Source organism: Ahaetulla prasina, chromosome 2 (assembly GCF_028640845.1).
Source record: "Ahaetulla prasina isolate Xishuangbanna chromosome 2, ASM2864084v1, whole genome shotgun sequence".
NCBI classification, from domain to species: Eukaryota; Metazoa; Chordata; class Lepidosauria; order Squamata; family Colubridae; genus Ahaetulla; species Ahaetulla prasina.
In genome coordinates, this window is record NC_080540.1 from 102,189,742 (window position 1) to 102,206,693 (window position 16,952).

Sequence of the window (16,952 nt, forward strand, 5' to 3'; positions counted from 1 at the left end):
ATAAACATAGGATTGCTGTGTGTAGTGTCTTAACAAATGCAAGTAGAGAACATTTAAAACATGGACATTTGGAGGAAACTATCATATTTCTAAGCTAAAAAGCACTGGAGAAAATGCAGTTCATAATTAGAGTTTCCTTGATAAGCAAGCATTCTTTTCCTGTTTTAATCAATTGACTGGCACACCACCTGGAAGAAAAGAAAGAACGAGAACTAAATTGCTCAGTTCAGAATTTTTTAAAGAAATATCTGTTGGAATAGAATAGAATAGAATAGAATAGAATAGAATAGAATTTTTTTTATTGGTCAAGTGTGATTGGACACACAAGGAATTTGTCTTGGTGCATACGCGCTCAGTGTACATAAAAGAAAAGATACCTTCGTCAAGGTACAACCCTAACAACATTTAATGATAGTCATAGGGTACAAATAAGCAATTAGGAAACAATCAATATCAATATAAATTGTAAGGATACAAGCAACAAAGTTACAGTCATACAGTCATAAGTGGAAGGAGACGGGTGATGGGAACGATGAAATTAATAGTACAGATTTAGTAAATGCCAGGATAACCTGTGCCAAACAGTCCACATGCTGTGCTTTATTTTGTTATAGGTGATGTCTTTGCTCCAAACAGCTATTGTTTGATGAGCATGGCCCCTCCTCTTTGAATCTGGATGCAGCCCTCCATGTCAGTCATCTGGGTTACCAAGCTGCCTGTCATTCCCGCTCACTTCATAAGGAGCATTTTCATGCTAAACTGCCTTTTTCACCCTTGATAAAATTGTGGTTTTTTTAACGTTCACTAGTGGTACATTGAAACATTGAACATTGCTTTCCCTTTCTCTTTTAATATCCTTAGGTAAGTGCTGAGGCTACTTGCTGGATGTGAGGGATCTGTAAATATTTTCACATCCCTCTTTTTGACTCGTGCAGTATACATGTCTTCAGTGTTGGTAGTACTTGTTTTTTCTGCAGTTCTAATTATCCTCTGAAATCTGTGTCTGTCTTGTTGGGTTGCAGAACCAAACCAGACAATTATAGAGGTGCAGATGACAGACTCAATAATTCCGCTGTAGAACTGGATCAGCAACTCCTTATTACCTATAAAAAAACAAAGAGCTATGAGTCCACTTAAAACAAACTTTTTGGCTTGGTTAAGCAGTCACAGCCATTTGCTGTGGTGACAGTCTTTAGAGCGACCAAGGAGGGAGGAAGAGAGAGAGAGAGATAGAAAGTCATAGGTCATAGCTCCTTGTGATTAGCAAGTTCAGCTTGCTTAATACTAAATATCTGTTTAATGGAAATGAGAAAGGGATGTTATTCGGATGCTAATGTTATTCTTCCCAAGGATCAGAGGAGTCCCCAAAAAAACAAGGCTGACTGAAATTTGCCATCAGATTTGTAATAAAATTGTCCAAAGCCCAGATGCAAAATTGAAGAGATGTAACTATCAGAATAGGTTTAACTAAATGAGTGTCTTTTTCAATGCAATGTTATACAGACAATCACAAAGAGAGACGGATGAATTAAGTAAAGGGCTTCCAACAAGGGTTGCATTGTTACATCTACAGAAAAAATGTGCCTTCGTAGAATAACAACTAAAGCTGATGAAGGGGATCTCCTAGTGGCCAAAATGAAGAATGAAAATAAAACCAGTATAATTAAAAAAAATATAGACATGATGAAATAGAAGTTGTGATTTTTATTCACATTGCCTCTGGGATTCAATTCTTGTAAACTAATTTGATTACCTCCGAGGATGCTTATTGTTATTTACTAGAATTTGCTGTACATACATTAAGATTTACTCATTATTGCGAGAGTGTTCTTTACCTTCTTTATGTAAGAACTCCAACCGATAATGCTCTACAGATGTGTAGCTGGGCTTTCCATCTTGGTCACCATTGCCCTGACTTCTTGGCCCAATGAGCAATTTATTCCAGAAAATGTAGCAGAGCCAAGGAAGTGCTAGGAATTAAAAGGATGGTTTCAGAGGGTCAGAGTTTAGTTGTGCTTATGTAGTAAAATTATGACATTTACCTGGGTCATAGAGAAATGTATTTGGAATTGTTGTGGGGAAAAATGTGGACTAATAAAGAAACAAACAGCTGGGAGCTAGTGTAACTGACATATGATACCACTTGGATTCTTCTCACAGTATGTAGCATATTTTTAAAGAAAACTCTCTCACAAGCAAATAAATAAAATACATAGTAAAAAGGAAGAAACATGATTGGATTTGGGATAATTTTGGTGGGATGGAACAAACATGCTGAAAACAAGGAGAGAGCATTTAAGTAGGACTAGACAAACCCCTGAATTAGATGCATGCTTGTTCTGTTTATGTTAAGACCATGATTATTAATGATTCTGTCCTAGTATTATAATTTGAGCCTAGTCATGTGTGCCATAAGTAATAACCCAGAGAACATGACTGAAGAATTTTAAATTTTCCAAAACAAGAATAGGGGGGAAAAAACTTAATTGGCAAGAGAAATTATACAAAAACTGTTATTCTGGCCAAAGGAAGTGTTTCAAAATACTGATTAAAAATTGTCAAATATCTGCACTTGTCATATTCACAATTTTCTTATTTTTAACCTGAAAGAAGCAACATGTGAACACAAAGTATACATTCAAATCTGCAGAAAAATATTGTGCTTAAAATTTTATTTTGACAGGACTGACCTTGAATAACATAGATGGGAATTAATTTTCATGCTTTTATTAAAAAAACAATAAATTTGTTTACATTATATGAAAGCCAGTCAGACACAAATGAATGGAACAAAAGAATTATACGATTTGCCTGAAGACCCATGCTAGACAGAAGTTTCTTAGAAAATGATCTTGGTTAGCAACGAAAAAATCAAGAGAGGGGAAGACATTTTTCTATAGGTAATTCTAAGAAAAGGAGAATAGGGCTTTCCTCCCCCACCCCATTCTAACATGAAAAAGCAGTTTTTCTTGACTCTCATTTTATGTTTGATGCATTGAAAATTGCTGTGAATGATTTGGAAATTATATAAGCATAATAAATACATAATTTGGGAAAAAGTAATATAAAGAACACAGTATGGATAATATAGCTATTAGGTTTACAACAGACTGCAAATTTTTGCACTGCTCAATATGTGCAGTTATCAGGCGAGTTGGTCAGAAAGGGTTTCAGCAGGTTTTGACCAGTTCTGGAGAACTGGTAGCCGAAATTTTGAATAGTTTGGAGAACCGGTAGTAAAAATTCTGACTGGTCCCGCCCCAATCTATTCTCTGCCTCCCAAGTCTCAGCTAATTGGGAGGAAATGGGGATTTTGCAGTAACCTTCCCCTGGATTGGGAAGGGAATGGAGATTTCACAGTATCCTTCCCCTGGAGTGGGGTGGGGTGGGAATGGAGATTTTACAATATACTTCTCCTGCCACGCCCACCAAGCCACACCCACAGAGCTGGTAATAAAAAAAATTGAAACCCACCACTGGAGCTGGTACATTCTCAAACATAACACTGGGGTTTAGCCTCCATCATTGGTATTTCCCAAGAATACTTATGGAGTATTTATGTGTAATTAAAGATTACAATTTTTCAATTTGCCGAATGCTAGCTTCCTGTGTTTGGTTTGGTTGGTTGGTTGCTTGTTTTAGGAAAATAATAAAGTAGGTTTCATGAAGGAGGTACTAATGAACTGCCTAATCCTGGTTTGCAGTATCTTGGAACACAAATTATACACACGGAAATCTGATCTGCACCATCAAGTTCCTCCAGTTTGAATATACCCCATTACCTATTTCTGGAGGGAGGGAAGAAGAAAAAATGCTTTTAAAAGTTTAAGAAAAAAACAACTCTGATGATCATGCAGCTCAGCTGGGCATGGGCAGGGGTGGGGGGTGGGGGCAAGAATTTTTCCTACCGGTTCTCCGAACCACCTGCTGCCATTGCTACTGGATCGTGCCCTAACCCAGACTACTAGAAAATAATCTCTCCCATCTTTTCTTGCTATGTACCAATATTTTTGAAGTTATCTCAACTACTGACTGCCTGTTGTTGTTGTTTTTTGTTTGTTTCATACTGGTGGATATTTTCTTTTTATGCCGTTGTACTTGCTGTTTAGATTTTCAATTATAGAATAGAATAGAATAGAATAGAATAGAATTTTTATTGGCCAAGTGTGATTGGACACACAAGGAATTTGTCTTGGTGCATATGCTCTCAGTGTACATAAAAGAAAAGATACGTTCATCAAGGTACAACATTTACAACACAATTATAAAACACAAAGGTGATTTTTTTTTCTTTTCATTGAAACTGATGAAAGTTTTCAACCTATGATTTGTTTTGGAAATGGCAACATTTTATACCAAAGGCTGCAGCATTATGTATTAGAGTACAGATTCTGTGATATCTTACAATTATGTCTTATATTGTTCATATTACAGTAGTGAATTTATTGATAAACTAGTGACTATTGATAAACATATTTTTTCCCTTAGATGGTATTTTTAGTTTGCATTTTTTATTTTTTATGTTTCCTCCTTTTTAAATTTAAGCATTGTTTTGTTATAAAATATATTAAAAAATAAATTTATTAAAATTTTGCCAGTTTTTCTTAAGGGAGGGACTCAATACATCAATACAGTAGAAGAGATCCGTCAATGGAAACCACTTCCTTAAAATCCTGCCCATGGAATGGAAAGGGTTTCACATTGTACAGTACTTGCTTTATTTTATTTATTAAATTTGAATGCCATCCATCTTGTTTCTTGGCATGGGTAGGAGTGCAACAAACAGCTTAAGGTGGGAAAAAATCCCATATATAGGTTTTGAAAGTTAAATAACCCGCACTATATTTAACTTCAACAAAGCTGCAGAAAAAGCGATTCCTGCTATCTCCCGAATACCTCCCCAGAGGCTCCATTCATTGTATATATTATAAAGAGCAGGGGCTTGAAACAATACGCTGAATCCGTCCGACACAAACACTCGCTTAAATCAAAATTTCCCTCTCAACTCCACCACCGCCTCTTCTCTACAAGTGACTCCGCTATTGCGGATTGGATCCCGCAGCTCAAACGTCTCTTCCCACGTGCTCATTAAATTGTTATGTGATTTGGTATTATGCTGATATAGAGTGGAATGGGTGCAAGACTCACCTTTTTATCAGATTTGTAGGATATACAGGCTACTTAAGTCGCTTTTCCCTTTCTTTATAACGGAATTCCAATGCAAAATCCAAGGTTATCCAGCTGTTAAGTAGCTGGGTTGGTCAAGATAGCAGGAAGGAAAGGCTCTTTATATCTCTAAACGAGCTCAGTAATATAGTTTTAAATTGAAACGCGTAATCAGCCTTCCATCCTTTATAAGGTAGGTAAAATGAGGACCCAGATTGTTGGGGGCAATAAGTTGACTTTGTATACAATATACAAATGGATGAAGACTATTGCTTGACATAGTGTAAGCCGCCCTGAGTCTTCGGAGAAGGGCGGGATATAAATGCAAATAAAAAAATAAATAAAATAAATAAATAAATGTGTTTGTATGGTATTAACGCTCCGCCGATAAAAGTCCACCAGAAATCGCTGAAATTGCAGTTTAAATACCTTAAAATGTTCAGAAATCTAAAGACCATTTTTTTTTAAAAAAACGAAGTTAATACGAAGACTGTGACAAAGACGGATGCCTTCTTTAGATTTTTCTTTAAAAACCTCCGAATTTTCTCTTAAAACGCCGCAAATTGTGGCATGCCGTCACTTAGGATTTGTAGGGTGAATCTGACGGGCTACATTGAAATTGGAATTAGCAATACGGTGGCACGTTTAAAAATAAATCATAATTGATTCACGTCAAGCAAGACCTCAAAAGGTAATAAACTGGGCTACAACATAATCTCGGAAATAAGTGTACGAGATTACAAAAACCTTTCTTCATTTTCTATCTCTGCGATTTGGGAATAGCACTATATTTTCTTTCAAAAGGCCTGTTCCGGGTTACAGATCACGTGACGCCACCTTGACTGGTCCACAAGAGGGCGCATACAACGGGGCGATTCCTGACGGTCTAGGAACAAAAATGGCCAGTCATCGCGCGCTTTCCGCCTCTCATTCAAAATCGGCGGCGACCACGGCCAATCAGAGATAAACTGAGCCCTTTCGTCCTACGATCGACGTTTCTAGCAGCCAGTAACGAACAGGTGGGCCTGGCGGCCGTGGGCGTGAAAAAAAGTCAGCGTCGGCTAGTGATGGCGGAACGAGGCGGAGGTGGCGGAGGTGGTAGCGGCGGCCCTGGCCCTGGCGGCGGCGGCGAAGGAGATGCTGGTGCAGCGGAGCGGTACAACAATGAAATCAGGTAAGGAGAAAGCTCCCGCTTGAACCACTTCGCTCAGAACACCGGGAAGGTGGGAGGAACAAGCGGCCGCCCGGCAGCACGAGGCCTTTTACGAGCGCGCGACTGCGTGCGCCTGCGCACATGGGGCGCCGAAACCTCGAGCGTTCTTCAGCTTCACTGTTTCCTCAGAGGTTCATTCGCCTCCACCCCACCCCCCACCTCTCTCTCTCTCTCTCTTTCGGCGCGAGGCGGAAGCGGCCGTTCAGTCTGTCCCCCACCCCCCCTCTTTTCCCTCCCTCCCTCCCGCCCTTCTTCAGTCTTCGCTTCAGCTCCGGTGAGGATTTACTCTACGTTTGCTCTCCCGGGCGGCCCCCCTCGTTCTTTTCCCGTCAGTCCCGAAAGTGTGTCGTTTGGGTGTGGGCTTTTTGTTTGTTTGCTTGTTTCTAACGGCTATCCGGTGTCTTCGAGGAAGAGAAAACGTTGCGGGGACGGAGCGTTTGCTCTCCTCAGGGCTGGATTCCCGGGGTGGGGGGGGGTGCGTGTTTGTGGCTTCTGGGCGCAAGGATCTCGTCAAGCAAGTGGGAGCAAAGAGAGAGATCTCGCCTTCTCTGGTTGAATCCCGAAGCCTGGCACGTGGCTTCATATTAGGCATTTAGGTGGTGGGCTCGACCCAGAAGTCTTCGAAGGCGTGCCGGACGCAAACTTTCCCGAAGTCTTTGGAGCTGCAGCGGACTGGATCCGGGGTCATTCAGCAGGAGGCAAGGAGACGTTAGTATGAATACAGGAAGATTGCACAGATGGCGATTATAAGATGGTCTGGGGTCATCTGTGTCGAACGTTAGTAGTATATACATATATGTATCTATGTGTATATACTACTAACGTTCGACACAGATGACCCCAGACCATCTTATAATCGCCATCTGTGCAATTTTCCTGTATTGTATATACTACCACTGGTGTGTGTGTGTGTGTGTGTGTGTGTATATATATATATATATATATATATATATATATATATATATATATATATATCACTTCTGTCTGAAGATCTTTCCCAGACTAATCCCCCTACAAGGATTCTTTCTCCATCCCAAGTAGCTAAAGCACGTTTTCCCCATTTGTAAATGAGACCTAAGTAGCGGGGTTTGTCGATCGCGTACTGGGGAAAGCTGCAGCTTCTCCACATAACACCAAATAGTGTTACCCAGTTATAGGGTCGTCTGATAAGGTACACACCGGGATTTCCATTAGAAAATATTACTAAACCTCCCTTTGTTAGAATGAATGTATTGTTTCCATTAGAAAATATTTAAATATCCATATAGTAAATGTTCTTCAAAAAAGAGTACCATATATTATGAAACCAACCATGAAGATGTTTGAGTGCGGTTATTATTGGATTGTAATAAAGCCCTTTACATTTTTAACATGCAATTGGCTCAACGTGTAGGACTAACATGTAGGACTATAATCATAGGGTTATGGTTAGTGTATCCTGCAGAAAAGACTATCCAGAGTTTACCAGGATACTTTTATGATAAGAGAATTGCCCCTCTTCCAAAAAAAATCGCCCATAATTTTATTAAAATTATAGTTAAATCTTAACTCCTAGGATGTCTTTCCTACAATGCAGGTGATTTTTTTCTAGTGAGTAGCATTAGACAGTTCAACAGAACATGTGACTTATAACAGCCATTTTGGCCACTATTCCAAAAATCTTTGTGAGTGACAATTGAACAGTTACCATTTTAAATAGTGTCCATGGATGGAGAGCACTGAAAACAGTGCATCATGGTGAAATAATGAATTTCCATTGTAGTTTTCATTGTAGACTTGAACAAGATTTGTAGGCCCAAATCTTGATCATTATTATAGCATGCAGTATTGTATCCAATAATTAAAAGCCTTCAATATAAGATACGGTTAGCTTACACCAGGGGTAGTCAACCTTTTTATACCAACCGCCCACTTTTGTATCTGTTAGTAGTAAAATTTTCTATCCGTCCACCGGTTCCACAGTAATTTCGTCGTGTATCGTCATCTGCACATGCCTCTCACGCATCATGGATTGGGTTGGGGGGGCGCCAGCTACCAGTTCTGCTTGTCTGTTACAGCTGGGTGGCGTGGGGGGGGAGATGGGTGAGCTATTCTGGGATGAGGCTCTTTTGTTTGCGGTCATACTATAGCGCCATTTAGTTTCACTTATGTAATGTGAACTAAACTTATGCGCAGGCGATACAAATAGTATATTTTCAGAAATTTAAATTGTCACAGGGAATTTTATAAAAACCTAATGAAAATATTTTTAAATAATGCTATGAAAATTTTTTAAAAAGTCAAATTAAAAAAAAGGAAAGTGCTTCAGTATTGGACAAAACCCCTACTGCCCATCATGAAAGCTGGAATGCCCACTAGTGGGCAGTAGGGACCAGGTTGACTACCACTGACTTACACTATTTGCCTTAATGCCAGAATTTTAGCAGTGATTATGTCCAAGGAACAGTGGAGAAAGATAATGGAGGGTTTTATTTTGTGAAAGGACTGTATTCTTTGGGATTACATTGTCCCTTCTGAGGCTGAAGACATTTTTCTAAATGCCTACTATGAACTAAACTGAAAATATGTGTAAACATAGGAAAAAATAAGACACGTTCCGTTGAATCTGTTATGTTGTTTATCTGTCCATTTCTCTCCCCCTCCCCAAAGATTGATTTAGAGGAAGTTGCGGAACAAACTGTAGTTTGTATAAAATTGGTAGTCATGAGAGAATTTACTTTTCCATTCTGTATCTGCGTGACAAACAGGAAAAAATCTAACTTTTTGTACAAATTTTGGTTTGGGAGTTAAACTTATCTTTTCAAAGAGTTCATGTCATTTAATGTTTGTCTCTTATGATTGTAGATGCATTTACTCTTTGGAGGAGCTAACCCAATCAGATTTCAGGGTGGTTATATTTACTGTAAGCAAATTGTACTTATCTATAAGTAAATAATTAAATACTTCATAAGGAGATCTAATGAAACATGTGGATGACAGATGGGTTAGGTCAGCATTGCTGATATTTTTAAAATGCCATAAACCAGATGTTCCGCTGTTTCCCATTTTTATTTTCTATTTCTAGCTATAATTTATGGGCTTGAAGTTTAAATGGATAGAGGCTGTCACATTGGCTTCATCAATGCTAAAAGCATGTTCATCTTTTGTGTAAAATTATGAATTTACTATTAACATTTACATTCTTAAGCATATGAATTTGGACAAATTTGAAATGAGAAGGCATTAAATATGTCTTTTTGTTTACTACCTTATAACCTTTTCTTTCAATTTTGAAGAAATTAAACACACAGACACATTTACTAAAGTATCTTTATAAGAAGACTAGGTTGCATACTGGGTTTAGAATACTGTACTCAAAATTCTGCTCTACTAACAAGTGAAAATACATTCTCATGTAGCCATATTTTGCACATCCATTCATATTGGGTGTGTTCATTATGATATTGTTGGGTGTCTTTGTACTAAGAGAATTTATTTCAAAATCATAGATATCTGTAGGAAGGGTGTGAGATTATTATCTCATGTCTGAGATACTTTGGCATTACGAGGGAAACTTGCATAGTGTCTTTTCATTCTAAGGAATTCCTGCTAGCTATTGTTTCATAGTAATTTAAAAGGTGAAAACAAAGCCTCCCCAAAGTCTCAGGATTATTCTTGTGAATTTCTGTGAGTTTATTTCATTACATGCATAACAGCAATGCTTTTGATGATAAACAAGTTTTTGTTCTTTTGGTTTTGCTGACAGAATGGCTCAACAACAAGCACTGAGATTTCGTGGTCCGGCTCCTCCCCCAAACACTGTTATGAGAGGCCCACCACCTCTTATGCGTCCTCCACCACCATTTGGTATGATGAGAGGCCCACCTCCACCACCTCGACCGCCTTTTGGACGTCCTCCATTTGATCCAAATATGCCACCGATGCCACCACCTGGAGGAATTCCTCCTCCTATGGGACCTCCACATTTACAGGTAAAAGGTTTATGGGTTTTATTCCTTAATTCTTTGTAATGTGTGATTATTCTGTCTTCTGAAATGTCATTGTAATATATTTCCAATGAAAAGCTTTTCTGAACTGCAGACTTTGTTCTTACTGAGTTCCAATTTTGTCCTGGTATTCATGGATAGGTTACAAGATTTCAAGTTGGTCACTGTTGAAACAGGAAACATAAGATGTTGGCTCTCCCCACCTTTTTTTTTAATTTCAGCTTGGTACCTGAGAAAATTAACATGGCAATGATAGACTTGTCCTCTTCCAAAGGCTTCCCGCATCACCCAAGACACTCTGCTCTGCTTCCTGCTCCTTTGCATCCCCACAGGCCTTGGACTGCTTCCCCCTCAACACTGGTTCCCTACTGATCTTGCCCCTGCACTGGGTCCCTGCAGGGTTTGGACTTCCTCCCCATGACCCACCCACACACTTATCTTTTGAAGATCCCTGGAAGTCTGGACTTCGTGTTAGGGAAGGACAGGGGTGAAATGCTCCCGGATTGGACCGGCTCGCGTGATCCGGTAGCGATGGCGGCTGCTGGTTCGGAGGACCGGTAGCAAAAATCCCTGGCCCCACCCCCCTGCCTCTGCTGAGCCACACCATCAGCAGAGGTGTTTGGTTTTTTTTTACTTTTAAAAGCCGGTTTTGCTTCAGCCAAAACATGCCTTTAAAAGTAAAAAAAAGCCTTTGAGGATCCCACCTCTCAGCTGAGATCAGCAGAGACTTTAAACTTTTAAAAAAAATATTAAAGTCTCCTTTGGCGATCTCACCTGAGTTCCTCATCAGCATTACTTGTACTCTTATTTGTAGAAAACATGTTTTCTACAAGTAAGAATAGAGATTCTAAGGCACTTACCTGATTACTGATGAACGCATGGCTCTTTTTCCAGCCCGAAAGCAGTTTCACTTGCAGCCAATTGCTTAGCTAATCTATTTCCTCGGTGATCAACTGGCTGGCTTTGCTGGCTGAGGAACTCTGGGATTTGAAGTCCACAATAAAATAAAATAAAATAAAATATTTGTGCAGCTTTCTGAGATTTGGTGTGTTTCTGTAGTGTTTCACTCTTAACTACACAAACACACAAAGTTTCAGAAAGCTGTATGTGTGTGTGTGTGTCAGTTGTGTGTGTGTAAAGTGTGAAAGTTGGTTTGAGCTTTTTGTGGCTGTGTGAAGTGCAGCTGCTTTTACATTGTGTGTGAGTCAGTTGTGTTGTGTGTGTGTAAAGTGTGAAAGTTGGTTTTTGGTACCTCTTATTGTTTTTTATACTTTGTTTATTTTTATTATTTATTGTTATTGGCCACGCCCACCCAGTCATCTGACCACCAAGCCACGCCCACCAATTAAGCCACGCCCACAGAACCGGTAGGGAAAATTTTTAGATTTCACCCCTGGGGAAGGAGGGCTGGCCACTTTATCTCTCAGCATGCCGGGGTTGTCTATCCACATTTCAGTGTGGATAGGAAGCAATCCCATTTCAGTATGGCCACAATTCCTTGTGACAGTGATGAAATTGTGGCTGCACAGCCCAGCAATGAAACAGTCCTCTGGAGCTTTTCACAGTGCTGCACAGACCACCATAAGGACCCAGAAAATATCGCTTTGTTGCTGGGCTATATGGGCACAACTCCAGAAGTGGCAGCCATTTCTGAGCAACTACACTTCCATGTAGCTGCTTGGAAAATGACAGCTGCTTTCAGGTGACCCTGAAAGCAAGTGACCCAGCAATCAAGCAACTTGCTATGCTTCCCTAATCCAAGCTTTGGAGATCTTTAAAAGATAAGTGAGGAGGAGATGGTTGGACCTGGGAAGAAGTGGGAGTGAGAAGAAGGACCAATGTCTGTGGGACCTAATGGAAGGAATAAGTGGGTTGTAGCATCTCTCTGGTCAGTCCTAAGGGTGAATGATCATGGGTGCTATGGTGATCATAACTTCAGCACTAGCTCATAAATAACCTTTGAGGGGTTCTCCCATAACCTCAAATGGTGGTTAAGCAACTAGTCGTAAGTCAAGGACTATCTGTACCAACTAGGTCTTCTTCATTCAGGAGTGTGCTTTTAAGGCCTGTTACCTGAACCTTGCTTTAATTTTTGATTCATTCTTATTGGCTTATCAGCTGTTTGGTTTTAATGAAATGATCTTTTCCATATCTGCTAGAGGTATAGGAGGCCCATTTTCCAGGCAGACTGGTCCCTCACAATTGCTTAATTGTTCCCTCTGAACTTTTACAGTGTTTATTATTGTATGCTATCAATGAGCTTAGTCAGTGCCAGAGAACTTACAATATAATTTTGAGGTAATTAACTGGATTATTTTAAAATAATTATTTTCTTAAAAAGTTTAAGATCTTGCACAGTTATGGGATTTCTTTCATGGAAAGGCTTGCCAGACATCCACATTGGTTTGATGTAATGAAGGTCTTACACATTTCCCAGACTTTTTAGTTCTATGTCTTAGCAGAATGTTAAATTGGGACGATTAACATTTTTATTGAGGTTAATGCGCTTCAAATTTTATTCATTTGTACAATTTATGTACCACCTCAATCTTGACAGTCTCTAAGTAGTTTAGAAATATATTCAAATCTAAATAAAGCAAAATTACATTTTAAAATATTTATTCTCTGGACTTTTAACCTGTCTCCTGGGGATTTTAAGTCCAAGGTTGTTTAGAAGTTCATGGCCTCTATGTCAGTTATGGACTTGCACCAAGAAAATGAGGGCCTGATGCATGGGGCATTCTAGATTTGGTTTTGTAACATGGTCTAATTTTGGAGAGTATTGCCATCAGTCTGTTGCTATGAACAGATCACTCTGATTGCCCTCTGGTTTGGTAGCATCACTCCCTCCAACAACCTTCCTCAGGAGACTAAAGGATCTTGTTCAGTTCCAATAGGACATCAAGATTTCCTCTGAGAATCTGGTAGGCAGCTTAGCTGATGACTGGGTGGCCACTGAGGTAGGTTATGAGACTCTAGATTGGATTGGTCCAGTGAGGCTTTTGTCTGTGTGCAGATCCAGAGGTGCATCTTGGTTTTCTGAATTTCTCAGGGAAATGAAGCACCAGAAGGAATGTTTAGAGCACTCTTGCAGAAGACAAACATAAATCTGTCTGAATGCACATTTTGGCTTATAGTATTTTGTGATGATAAGGGCTGGAAATTTGTCATTTGTTCACCCTTTTTGCATCTGCCAGTAACCACCTTGCAGTCCTGGTTAGGATAACCTGTTGCCTTCTGGGAAGCTATGCGTCCTAGGAATATCCATAGGGCCACAGTGAGTAACATTCATGCTATCTGACCAGTTGTTCAGAGTTAGACTGTGACTGGGAAGATCCCAAATGAGTTGTCAGTCTTGCAGTATCATCCTGATTGGAGTTTTATTCTGCAAATAGCTTGCCTTGAGCTGAATGAAAGGCAAGATGTATATCAAGTTAGGAAGACTTTATGAAAAATTGCTTCAGGATCTTGTAGCCGCTTCCTGGTACTGTAATTTTAAATATAGTAGTAAAATTAATTCTGCTTCTTTCAGCATTCAATTCTATGAATTTAACAAATTTCAAACATTGAATTGCTATGCTTTGTGTTTATTGTTAATACAACTATAACATAGTTATTATAGTTATATAACAATTGTGCTTGTTTTTGGAACTATTTTGGGCAAGATCTACTTTCCTGTAATATGAAATGCATTTTTCTGTTCTGTGCTACTATTTCCTCTTCCATGATATCCTTATTTCTTTTACATGAACAAGCATATTTAACATTTCTGGATTAAGAGTGCTTGATGTAATACTATTATTTCTATTTATAGAGACCACCTTTTATGCCGCCTCCTATGCCACCCCCTCCTGGTATGATGTTTCCTCCAGGGATGCCACCTGTGTCTGCTCCTGGAACACCAACTATGCCACCTAGTGAAGAGATATGGGTAGAAAACAAAACTCCAGATGGAAAGGTAAGAGTTATATCTATTAATAATCACAACAGTAATTGTTATATCAGCAGATAAAATAGAATTTTTTTTTTGCATTTGTTGTTGTTAGTTGCGAAGTCGTGTCCGACTCATCGCGACCCCATGGACAACATTCCTCCAGGCCTTCCTGTCCTCTACCATCCTCTGGAGTCCATTTAAACTCATGCCTACTGCTTCAGTGACTCCATCCAGCCACCTCATTCTCTGTCGTCCCTTTCTTCTTTTGCCCTCAATCTTTCCCATCATTAGGCTCTTCTCCAGTGAGTCCTTCTTTCTCATTAGGTGGCCAAAGTATTTCAGTTTCATCTTCAGGATCTGGCCTTCTAAAGAGCAGTCGGGGTTGATTTCCTCTAGAACTCACATTTTTTTGCATAGCCTAAACAATTCCAATCAGTGCATTCTGTTTTATATTCTAAATGTTTGAGAACAGTCATAACTGAAGATCACTTTTTGTTGCTCAAAAATGTTGGTTGGCATGGGTAATCAATTTTATTAAAATTGGCCAATTGTCACTTTTAATTATTTTAAATCACATTTTAAATTCTCGTAAGAAACTATAGAAAGAGAAGTTTAAAAAGGTTTATTTATTTATTTAACTATTAAATTTATTTATTATCCATCTTAACCATCGGCCTACTCTGGGTGCTTACAACAGTAGAACAGAGTGTGTGTGTGTGTGTGTGTGTGTGTGTGTGTGTGTGTGTTTTCGTAGGTTTTCACGGGTATATATATGCAGGTTTTGGTATGTTCGGGTCTTTTCCCGTGTAAGATTGGAAGTATTTAGGCAATGTTTCTATGAGATCTCACTCATCATCTTCAGGCTTTGGCTTTGTTCTTATGTGAGCAAAGTTTGCTCACATAAGAACCCACCATAAGAATCCACCCAGAAAGCAAACTCAAACCCACACCGATGATAAAGCATAACCAAGGACCAGAAGCCAGACCGCAGCTGCAACATTAGCCATTTCAAACCCCTCCAATCCATACATGCAGCAGACTGACACCCACCATGAAGATGTAACACGAACACGAAGCCAAACAACAGCAATGCAGCTCACAAGCTCAAATCCCTCTGCAACTCAGACTAATCTGAGCACAACCAAGCCCCCACCCAAACAGGACACACCCCCAGCCAATCAGCACAAAAAACCTCTATCCAATCAGAACACAGCCAAGCTCCCACCCAATCAGTTCAAACCCTCCCTAGCAGTTAAAAGGAAGAAACAGCTGCGATCACACACTGCTCCTAGAAGCACGAAGCTGAAGCCTGAAGATGACGAATGAGACTTCGTCGAAACGTCGCCAAGACACTTCTAATTTTACGCGGGAGAAAACCCGAATAACCAAAGACCTACATACAAAAACCCGCGAAAACCTCAGAAAATACACACACACACACACACATGTTTTCGTAGGTTTTCACGGGTATAGGTATGTAGGTCCTGGCGTATTCGGTTCTTTTCCCGTGTAATTTATATACATACATAATACATATATACACACACACACACACATATATATATGTGTGTGTGTGTGTGTGTGTATTTGTTTTCTGAGGTTTTCACGGGTGTTTGTATGTAGGTCTTTGGTTGTTCGGGTTTTCTCCCGTGTAAAATTGGAAGTGTTTTGGCGACGTTTCGACGAAGTCTCATTCGTCATCTTCAGCTTCGTGATTCTGGGAGCAATGTGTGATCACAGCTGTTTCTTCCTTTTAACTGCTAGTGGGGGTTTGAACTGATTGGGTGGGAGCTTGGCTGTGCTCTGATTGGATGGGGTTTTTTTGTGCTCTGATTGGATGGGGGTGTGTCCTGTTTGGGTGGGGGCTTGGTTGTGCTCAGTTTAGTCTGTGTTGCAGGGGGATTTGAGCTTGTGAGCTGCATTGCTGTTGTTTGACTTCGTGGTTGTGCTACAGATACTTCCCAAAACACTTCCAGAAACGTCGCCAAGACACTTCCAGTTTTACACGGGAGAAAACCCGAACAACCAAAGACCTACATACATACATACATACATACATACATACATATATATATGGAGAATGCACAGGAGGGTAAGACCGGTCTGCTATTAATAACCAATTGGATTCCCAACCAGCACAGCCACATTTTCAGACTCTTACAGAAAGACAGGAGGGTGTAGAATAGACCTCATCCTGGGGGTGAGTGGGGGGTGGGTAGGATATTATGTGCTGCCTACACGAATTACCATAATTTTAGCTTGAAGCTAAATTAAAAATTATAATGGCTAGATAGTATAGGTTGAATGGAAAATTATGTGGAATAACAAAGATGTAATTTTCTCCTAGGTTTATTATTACAATGCACGGACACGTGAGTCAGCATGGACTAAACCTGATGGAGTGAAAGTTATTCAACAGTCTGAATTAACCCCAATTTTAGCTGCTCAGGCTCAAGCCCAGGCCCAGGCCCAGGCCCAGGCCCAGGCTCAGGCTCAGGCTGTAGGTGCGTCAACACCAACTACTAGTAGTCCTGCATCAGCAGTATCTCCATCTACATCATCGAGTAGCTTGTCTTCTACAACATCTACCACTACAACAGCAACTTCGGTTTCACAAACAGTTTCCAGTGAGTAAAATTTGCAAAATGAAACA

At 39.8% G+C, this 16,952-nt stretch overlaps 1 protein-coding gene and 1 long non-coding RNA gene across 6 annotated transcripts in view; one reads left to right on the plus strand and one right to left on the minus strand.

Annotated features, from left to right (window-relative positions):
* Nucleotides 1-461: 461 nt before the first annotated feature.
* On the minus strand, nucleotides 462-5,880 carry LOC131193384 (uncharacterized). Its single transcript, XR_009153907.1, has 3 exons — nucleotides 5,149-5,880; nucleotides 1,836-1,970; nucleotides 462-1,103 (listed from the first exon to the last, which is right to left on the minus strand). It is a non-coding gene; the product is annotated as an uncharacterized LOC131193384 (long non-coding RNA).
* Nucleotides 5,881-6,181: 301 nt separating this feature from the next.
* The window catches only part of TCERG1 (transcription elongation regulator 1), a 47,250-nt gene continuing 36,479 nt past the window's right edge, over nucleotides 6,182-16,952 (plus strand). For all 5 annotated transcript variants that reach the window (XM_058168421.1, XM_058168422.1, XM_058168423.1 and 2 more), the window contains exons 1-4: nucleotides 6,182-6,340; nucleotides 10,125-10,350; nucleotides 14,180-14,323; nucleotides 16,647-16,926. In XM_058168421.1, the coding sequence (XP_058024404.1) occupies nucleotides 6,234-6,340; nucleotides 10,125-10,350; nucleotides 14,180-14,323; nucleotides 16,647-16,926 (757 nt within the window). In that variant the 5' untranslated portion in view covers nucleotides 6,182-6,233. The remainder of the gene's footprint in view (nucleotides 6,341-10,124; nucleotides 10,351-14,179; nucleotides 14,324-16,646; nucleotides 16,927-16,952) is intronic.